At 41.0% G+C, this 10,478-nt stretch overlaps 1 protein-coding gene across 1 annotated transcript in view; it reads left to right on the forward strand.

The window, feature by feature from the left end:
- LOC108792265 (fibrillin-2-like) overlaps positions 1-10,478 on the forward strand; it is a 153,745-nt gene that overhangs the window by 47,277 nt on the left and 95,990 nt on the right. The window contains exon 4 of the mRNA XM_018563004.1: positions 7,715-7,810. Within this exon, the coding sequence (XP_018418506.1) occupies positions 7,715-7,810 (96 nt within the window). The remainder of the gene's footprint in view (positions 1-7,714; positions 7,811-10,478) is intronic.

Consider the following 10,478-nt stretch of genomic DNA (forward strand, 5'->3'; position numbering starts at 1 on the left):
GGAGTTGGTAGGAGTCACAAAGAGGCGGGATATCGGGGATGTAGGTCACAGGGAGAGAGGAACGAATGGTCTGTGCGTTCTGAGGACGCACTAGAGGCGCAGAATCTAAGAAGGGCCAGGTATTCGACAGAGCCTCTAGTGGTGAGGATGATTGGCTGCTGGACACCTTCCAGGTTGCGGCCCTCTAGCGCACCCACACAGACGCAAGGGACTAGTTGAAGCAGCAGGGAACTGGATACAAACAGGTAGGGAAGAAACTTGTAACCAAGGAGGAGGAAGACAGGAAGAGGGAGAGAGAGAGAGAGAGAGAGAGAGAGAGAGAGTGTCTCAAGCAAAAGTGCAAACGCACAGCAGAACAGCAGAGTATACTGAAGAGAATAGATAAGCAAGGACACCAGGGAAGGGTAAGCAGCTTAGAGGCACACCTAGGAGCAGGAAGGTGCAACGTACAAAAGTAAACGAGATGTGCGTGGCACATGCATACAAAGAAGCACAGAGAGAAAAGTACACAAAGAAGCACAAAAGGGATGTATGCACACAGGGGTGTGCAGACAAGGATGAATCCAACACAGCCACCAGGTAAGAGAGGAGCACAGAAATAAAGGGGTGACAGCAAAGCATAGGAAGATACACTGGATGTTAAGTGACGGAGTAGAAGTACAACAAGCAGTAAATAGGATGAAGCAAACAGACAAGACTGGAGAGGGAAAACACAGTAGAAGTAAGGCAATGAAGGCAGTTTGGAGAGGCGCACAGGTGAAGGCAATTAAGGCCTGCAACAATATACTAAAGGAACCACTGAAATACTATAGTAGGGGTGCAAGGAGCAAAGCAGGGGATAACGCCAAAACAGGGATACCAGCAGATAGAGGGAAGCCAAAAGGCACAGGGATCCAATAGCAAGCGCAGGGAATAGGATACCAGGGGTAGTCAGAGACACAAGGGGTATGGAACAAGGCAAAAGACTTGTTGCTCGCACCAAGAGCAACAAGTGAGGAAGTCCTAAATAGGGGAGAAGGAGAGCAGATTGGCTGCAGCCTTGTGAGACACCATAGGCTGACAGCCCAGAAACAGGGAGCAAAGCGAAAATCCGGCACGGACTTCCGGATATTATGACACATGATTTGGGATTGGAGTGCCAATGACCAGAATGACATACAGAGAGGCCCTTAACAAGGATGTTCATAGGGCTGTGGAATGGAATAATGCTCTTCGCTAGCACTGCTTTAGGAGCAGAATGTGGCCCTAGGAACAAAACATGATTCGATTGGTAGTAGGAAGCAACTATACAAACATGATAAAATATAGAAGCCAATGCTGGTTCAGTTAAGGATCCGCATGATTCCTCATCCAAATTGATGGGTTTAAAGTATTTGTCCACAATAATGCTTTATCTAGTGTCCACAATGTATAGGTATTTGATTCTGTGGGTAGTGCTTGGAGGGTTGGAAGGTGGAGCAGATCTATTCTCCACTAATGCCAACCCACAAGCAAAAAATAATAACCACCTTGAGAATTCATACAAGGGTAATCACAATGATTGTCAGAGATTTCACATAGTTTGGGATATATGATTGAGGCATATTGCAGATGGTCATAGTTATATCAAAAAACAGTGCGATTCACCATTGGATTACAAGCATATATATACTCAAGGTAATTCATTGTATAAGGATATCATGAAATTCATATATAAAAAAAATAACAAGAGAATGAATGGTCTATAGTGAGCAGGCTTTTTTGTCCTGCCCTGCACTCAAAATGACTACCATAATAGGCTGTGTATTTAAGTTATATATTCACAATAAAGTGACAGTGCTTATGAAACTCAATCAGGTAGTAGGACCAGAACTTATGATGACAACAAGTTCCCTCTATGTCATGGTGTCAAGACCTAGGTGGTGATCCAGTGGTCGATGGTAACTGCTAATGAAGGGTAAAGGTAAGAAAGAGCAACTTCAACGTTTCGCGCAACTCTGTGCTTCTTCAGGAATGGAAGGGAGATATCTGTATAGTATAGAAAAGACATTGGATGTAATATCTATCGTAATTGCTATTCTAAGCGGGAGTGAATTGGGTCAAGTCTTACCTGCTAGTTTTGCACATGCAGGTATATGCGTGTGTTCCCAAGCGAAAACCGCCCGGACGGCAAGGCCCTAGAAAGTTTATCTTCAATGGAAGATATTGTTATTAAGCCCTCCGACAAAGGAGGAAATATAGTGGTACAAAATAGAACCCAATGGGAACTGATGTGTAAAAAAATCCTATGTACCGTATTTTGCGGTCCATAAGATGCACCGGACCATAGGACGCAGGGAGGTCCGGCGCGCCTTATGGAGCACTCGAGACTGTAGCTTCTGTCACAGCTTCTATGACAGAAGCTGTGACAGAAGCTGCAGTTAGTGACCGCTGAGACAGGTGGCGCTGTGATTACAGCGCCACGGTCTCAGTGATGACACAGAGCAGGCGAAGAACGTCTATTCTTCGTCTGCTCTATGGTTATCTCGATCGTCGCCGCTGCTCGGTTTTAATACGAGTGATCTCATTAGATCACTCGTATTAAACGAGCAGTGGCTCCTGCTGCTGAACTCGATCGCCGCCGCCGCTGCTCGGCTTTAATACGAGTGATCTCGTTAGATCACTCGTATTAAACGAGCAGTGGCTCCTACTACTCGCCCGGCGCCCGAAACTGCATGTCTCGGGCGTCGGGATTCGCTCCATAAGACGCAGGCACTTTTTCCCCCTCCTTTTGGGGGGAAAAAGTGCGTCTTATGGAGCGAAAAATACGGTTACCCAGAGTGGTATAAAAAAATCGACGAGACCCAAGTAAAAACGTACCAAACCGAATATCAAACAATTATCTATCGAGCGTACCACAATGACCTCATTAACAAACAAACATTAGACTATCTATTACATTTCCTCGTCTCCCCACTTTCTACTGCCTTCCTAAGACCCATAAAAACTTAACAGACCCTTCGGGCAGACCAATTGTGTCAGGAATCGGCAGTCTTACCGAACTGGCCAGTCGGATGATTGATGACTATCTTAGACCTCATTTGTTAGCCTTACCTTCATACTTACAAGACACATCCGACCTTCTTAAAAACATAGACGGCATTATGATCACACCAGACTCTTGGCTGGTTACAATCAACGTGAAAGCACTATATAGCAGTATTCCTCATCTAGAAGGTATAGAGATCATTAGGCAGTTTTTGGACGAAAGGACTAACTCATCGACATCATATAACAACTTCATTTTGGGCTTGCTGCTTTTTGTTCTGACACATGACGTTTTTACGTTTGGTGGTTCCCACTACCTCCAGATGCAGGGGGTTGCGATGGGCACATGCTGTGCCCCGTCGTATGCCAACCTGTATCTGGGGGGGTGGGAACGGGAATTGTTCCATTCATTAGAGGCCTATGGGTATTCGGACCATATCCTTACATGGTTGAGATATATATGACCAAACCGCAAGGTACCCTCTCCGCAGTTGTGATCCAAGGCTTGCGCTGCAGAGACGTTACAACGGGTCTCCATAGAAAAGAATCGGCAGGAAATACCATATCTCCCTTCCATTCCTGAAGAAGCGCAGAGTTGCGCGAAACGTTGAAGTTGCTCTTCCTTACCTTTACCCTTCATTAGCAGTTACCATCGACCACTGGATCACCACCTAGGTCTTGACACCATGACATAGAGGGAACTTGTTGTCATCATAAGTTCTGGTCCTACTACCTGATTGAGTTTCATAAGCACTGTCACTTTATTGTGAATATATAACTTAAATACACAGCCTATTATGGTAGTCATTTTGAGTGCAGGGCAGGACAAAAAAGCCTGCTCACTATAGACCATTCATTCTCTTGTTATTTTTTTTATATATGAATTTCATGATATCCTTATACAATGAATTACCTTGAGTATATATATGCTTGTAATCCAATGGTGAATCGCACTGTTTTTTGATATAACTATGACCATCTGCAATATGCCTCAATCATATATCCCAAACTATGTGAAATCTCTGACAATCATTGTGATTACCCTTGTATGAATTCTCAAGGTGGTTATTTTTTTTTTGCTTGTGGTTTGGCATTAGTGGAGAATAGATCTGCTCCACCTTCCAACCCTCCAAGCACTACCCACAGAATCAAATACCTATACATTGTGGACACTAGATAAAGCAGTCGTGTGCTTTGCTTTACAAATGTGCTTAGTGTCTGCAGTAAAATGTTGTTAAAATAAATGAAAGGGGGAAAGGCCAGGAGGAGGGCACGGTTACGAAACTGTAAAAAGTTATGTGACTGGCCTCTACGCCAGTGGAAGAGAAGCAGCAGAAAGAACTCAGTAGGATACTACACCATGGCTTGCATTTTATGAAAGGACTGTAAAATAGAAGCCAAGGTGAGGAGTAAGCATGCAGAGTGTACCAGATGGAAGATAGCATTATCCACTCTCCATTATATATATCCCCCTGCAATGGCACTATATATTATTAAATATGTCAGCAAAGGAGTTATAGTCAAACTGATCTGTAACACAGTGGCTCAGTTGCTAACACTATGGCATTGGGGTCCTAGGATCAGTTTCTTCCAGGACAATATCTATGTATGTTTTCCATTAAAATCATACTGGTAATCATACACTGGTATTAAACTCCAGTGAGACAGCTTCCAATTGTTCTTACGAAGATTGTGTGTGTTTTGCCCCATCAGTGGCAGTTTATTTAAATAATTGATTCCATAGTGTCATTAATGCTATCCTTACAACTAAACACATAGGGGGGCATTTATCAAAACTTGGGCAGACAGAATCTGGAGCAGTTGTCCATAGTGACCAATCAGCTTCTCTCAGTTTGCTCAGTTAAGCTTTGAAAATGAAAGAGATAAGCCGATTGGCTGCCCTGCACAACTGCTCCATATTCTGTCTTCTCCAGTTTTGATGAATGCACCCAAAATTTCTACCTGCAAAGTTGGATGGTCCCATTTTAAATTAAAGAAGACACATGGGATTTATTTATTAAAGGGATGGCAGTTCACGATGCGCTTTGGAATTGTCCCTCAGCTTGAGTGAATGAGGTGATGCTTCCATCATCTAATCACATGATTAGATGATTGGGGTTTCTTTATCTGCCTTGTGCATTAATGTGCATTCTTTGCAAAGTGAAATTTCACTTTGGTGAATGACCAAGCTAAGTGAAAATTACCTTGCAAAGTGCAAATTCCCATGTAACGTTAAGAGCCTATTTGCCTTTTGTAAATCAAATAGGCTGCACTAAACATGGTGTAGTCTACATGCATAGTCCTAGAAACTACATTAAACATATCTTTGTTTGACCTCTTTCAGACATCCCAATTCTCCCGGATAGCGGCTCCCGGCCACCTGGGAGAGAAACATTTTCTCCCGGAAAGGTTTACTCTGCTCGATCTAGCAGAGTAAACCTTTCCCTTCTCCGTTTTTTTGTTTTTTTTTACATCGGGGCCGCCGGCTGTCGTCAGTCAGAAAAAAGAAAAAACAACTGCATAGGAATGCATAGCTAGATTGCTATTGGCTATTTCACTTTGCAATAGCCAACTAGCTATTGCACCCGTCCACTGCTGCTGTCAATCAGCAGAGGGGGACCTGAAGTTCTCCATCAGGTCCTCTTTAGTGATTGACAGCAGCAGAGGGCGGGTGCAATAGCCAGCTTACTATTGGATATTGCAAATTGAAATAGCCAATAGCAATCTAGCTATGCATTCATATGCTGTTTTTTTTTTATTCTTATGGCACCAGCTGTCAGAATACTAAAAAAAAACCTGCAGATAGCAAAGAAGCTATTGCTTCCTGTGCTATCTGCCATCATTTCAGGGGCAGAGGGCACCTCCCTGAAATGAGAAGGGCACCTCCCTGAAATCGCTTTTTTCAGGTTGGGATCCCTGCTCTTTTATTTGGAACCTTCAGTGCTGCTTATTTAAGCCACAATTCTCAATCTCCATAGGCATCAGCAGACCTCCTCAGATTAGTTAGCCATGTTGGATTCTTCAGCTAATTGCTTTGTTTTCTTCTCAATCTACCAGAACCTACAGCAGTGAGGGGCCCAGTTTAGACCTTTCTGTAGCATATGGCATCTCCTCTGGTAGAAGGAAGGGTGCACTTCTGGCAGCCGGTGTAGAAGTAGGGTGGGGGGGGAATCACTGTAGATGCAGTATATAAATTATAATTTTTTGTTAGTTTTAAGGTAGGATCATGAGTGAGAGCCTCCATTTACAACCAGTGAATGAGGCCTTGTGCAGTCTGTGATTATGGGAATGACACACTATAAGTGGGCTATGAAGGCAAATCATTAAAATCTGTGAGCAGTGTTATGACTTTTGTTACCAGTAAGGTAACTTATAGAGAAAAGGAAGAGATAGCTGTTGTTTACCTTTCATTATGACCAGAGGAATAGTATGCCTTTAACACCCTTTGGTAAAGATGAGGAGTGCGAAAATATGGTAACAGCAGTGGAGAATATCATCAAAACCAGTGATGAATATAACAAAATGTTTAATGCCTGTCGTCTGCTTGCATATTTGTACCACTCATGTGCTATTGTTTTATAAACCCCTTAGCATAAAACATGGTCACTGAAGGCAGTTTGGAATCACTAGTGTGAGAAAAACACAGATATTTAGAATGTTCAATGTCTACAGCCTTCTATCACCTGCATGACAGATTTGAATTTCCCGACCTTTTTATTTATTATCCCAGTTCAACATATAAAAAAGTCTAATTTATCAACAGCAATAAAAGTATGAAATGCTCCAGTCTGCGAGTCTTCAACAAGAACCTTTGCTTGGGGCCAAACCACTGTGGGTTTTTTAGCCCTTCTTACCTTCAGGTTGAGCATATCTAGAGTTGAGGATAAATCGTATCCCTTCTTTGTAACTGATATCATAATGGAATTCATCTGCGTATGCCCCCTGTGTCTTGGCTGTCTCTGGAGTACAGAACAGTCATCTAAGAGTAGGCGCTTTTATTCAAAGGAACACATGCTTCACAAAAGTAAAGTCAAAAGAAAGAACTATTTGAATGTAGAAAATCTTGGACACAATTATTTTCCTAAATCAAAAGATCTCTCTGCACTCCTTACCGAAGTATCAAAAAGACCGGGTGGGTGCTTGTAGTGGCCATGGATGGCACCGTGAAAAGACCAGATAGAAAATAACGTCATCAGCACTCCAAAGGATAATCAAGCAATAGTCCATTTATTGGCACATTGCCATTCAAATGCGAGTGAAGTGCATTTGAATGGCAATGTGCCAATAAATGGAATATTGCTTGATTATCCTTTGGAGTGCTGGTGACGTTATTTTCTAAACAATTATTTTCCTGTCTCTTAAAACAGGAACACAAGGAGCCTTTAGCCTCATCAGTTGGACTTTGCAGTTATAACATGGTATAGTTTAACACTAATAGCTCACATTTCTCTTAATTCTTAATGTAAAATCAAGAGAAATTAAATATTTTACGTTTCTTGTACTAGGTACTTTCATGATTTCAAATTCTTTAGTTTTGCTGTAAAAAGATAATGGGTTGCAGAAAGACAGGGAAAATTGAAGACAATCACTTACATACCAAAGTTTTGGGCAAATGCGACAAATGATTGAATAGGATTCATTTTTACTTTTATTGTGTTAAGTACTTTTTTAATTAGTATACATTTTTCTTTTACTTTTTTCTCTAAAGTTATCAACTGTAATGTGCGCTGCATGAATGGAGGATCCTGCAGTGAAGATTCATGTTCTTGTCAAAAAGGATACACAGGGACTCACTGTGGACAACGTAAGTACTCACCAAATGCACTTTTAATTAATGTATTTATTTTAGGGCTGTTACTGATTAAAATTTTCGTGTTCGATTAATCGAAATTCTTTTTAATCGATTAATCGAATAATTTCGATTAATTATAACGCACATACGGATCCAACTACATTGGCCTATACACATACAGCACAGCAATTAAGTAATAAAATGAACTAGGATCACACTAATCCAGCACGTTATTAGTCTCACGTGCCCCACTCAATATGGCCGCAGCTTGAGTGGGGCAACTCAGAATAATAACGTGCTGGATTAGTGTGATCCTAGTTCATTTTATTACTTCATTGCTGTGCTGTATGTGTATAGGCCAATGCCTTAGCTGGCGCTCGTGCAGAAAGTTTCAAAAAAAATGTAATCGATGAAAAAAATTTGAATCGATCAAAAACATTAACAATTAATCGAGAGCTTAATCGTTAATTTGCACAGCCCTAATTTATTTATATTTAGAACCTTTGGTCTTATTTAATATATTTGTGACATACTAATTTCTACTTATGTGTCTGTTTTTCCACACAAACACTTGTAGAGAGCACATGAAGTGTACATGGCTGTTCTTGTTGGAATGGAATACCCTAACACCAATATATAACTACAGACCCATTCACACCTTTAACTGGTGCATTATGTAACCCAGTAATGTGTACTGTGTTAAGGCAGCCCATTCATTTGAATAGGTCACCAATGCACCAGAGCACTCAAAGAACCTGCACCGTTTTTTGCAATGCAGCATTCCACAACATACGGTAGTATATTACAGTGCATTACAGTGCACTGCAAAGTAGGTGAGTTGTGGAGGTGCGATAGGGTGCCATTTAAAACGAATGGCACTGCAATTCACCAATGCACGTAACGTGCACTACGGGAGTGCAATGTTGGGAATGAGCCATAATTTAATTTTTAACAATGCATCATAGTAGTGTCCTCAATTGCTTTGTAACAAATCATTTCCTACTTGTAGGTCAGCCATGAGAGAGGCAAAAAGTGTGACAAATATGTTACAGCCCAAAGCCTAAACTATTTTTTTTTTAATTGGGAGAAAGTAAGAAAGAGTCTTAAGCTTTATCAAATGTTAACTCCTTTTTGTTACCCCACTGGAAGGTTTCCTTGAACTTTTTGTCCTTGTGACACCAGTTCTAGAAATGAGGAAAATGGGTGTACCAGGACAGAAAGACATACACAGCAATACAAATGTAACAAAACTTGTAAACTTTCCCCACTTTATAAAAGTGTTTTTGTTGCAATTTTTGTTCACTTTGTAGAGATTTTTTATCACTTGCTTTCTCTGACAGCATGACACAGGGGACAATTTCTTCAATGGGGGGCACAGATAGCAGTAAAACACGAAAGAGGTTTTAACACTTGTGCATTTTGTCCAAGATTTAAAAAAAAAAAAAGTTGTGGTTGGAGTTGGGTTTTAATCGGTTATTTAAAATTTCCCCCCATAGTGTAAATTATTGTACTCCGTTAATTGTATGTGATTAATATTTGTAATGATAGTATTTAGCATATACATTTTCTTTTTTTTATGTCCTATACCTTTTTTATAGCTTTCCTAACATTTGCACGCAGACTAAAGTGTCCAGTAAAATTGACAGTTACAGGGGTTGAGAAAAAAAAACTAGAGCTGCAGCTAACGATTATTTTCAAAATCGATTAGTTAGCAGATTATTAGGTTCGATTAATCGGTTAATCGGATAAAAACATATCATTGCTGGGAGTGCTTATAGCAATCACCTTTTATTCACTTCAATTTAAAAAAAATGTTCATGTAACTTCTTAGAAAATGCAAGAGTTAGGTTTAAATGTATCATGTTCTAAAATTCTGTTTAATGAGTCCCAAGTTTAAATTTAGCGTTGCAGCTAGGATGTAGTTAGCCTGAGCTCTGTTTTTGTTTCTGGAGTTGCAAAGTTCCCCTAAGCTTAGTAAATTGTTTGCTTCTGCCTGTTGTAGGGAAGCGTCTCTATCAGATAGAGCAAGAAGAAACAAAATTGCTGAGATCTGAATGTTAATGTCTCTATGGCAAATAACAAGGAGGTTTATTGGCAGTGGTCCATGCTGGGGAAGGCTGTAAATATTTGGTGTGACCTCGCATAAGGGTCTTTGCCTCTCATGCTTTGACCGAGGAGGAAGCCAGTTTTGTCTTTTGTCCCTGACTCCTGGGTTGATGCCGGGAGAGGAGGCTGTGTTGGAGGTCTTTTGTCTCTTAGGCGTGCTGAATAGGGAGGGTGATGCTGTAGGGCATATCCAGAAGTAGTAGAGCTGGAAGATGGTTGCCTGTGTGGAGCATTTTGAGAAGAAACATTGCTGCTGTCCTGGAGAGTTGGGTACAAGCTACTGCCTTGGACATTGCAGGAAGTTCTGACTGTTCAACTTAGAGGTACAAGTGCTTCCAACAGCATAAGAATATAGATTGTTGGCCTTGGTTTAAAGGTCCGTAGTCTGTATTGAATGTTCCTAGAAGATTAGTCTGGAGCCATTTGCCTATTTTTGGGCATACTGTATCCTAACGCTCTATGCTTGGGTTTATTGTGTTTTAAGCGTCCTAACTTAACTGATGCAAAATTCCTGTCACCCCACAAAGATTTAAGGATGCTATCTTGATGTTTGAGATTCTATCCCACCAAGTCA

Source organism: Nanorana parkeri, unplaced genomic scaffold, assembly GCF_000935625.1.
Source record: "Nanorana parkeri isolate BGI_ZX_2015 unplaced genomic scaffold, ASM93562v1 scaffold621, whole genome shotgun sequence".
Taxonomy (NCBI): Eukaryota; Metazoa; Chordata; class Amphibia; order Anura; family Dicroglossidae; genus Nanorana; species Nanorana parkeri.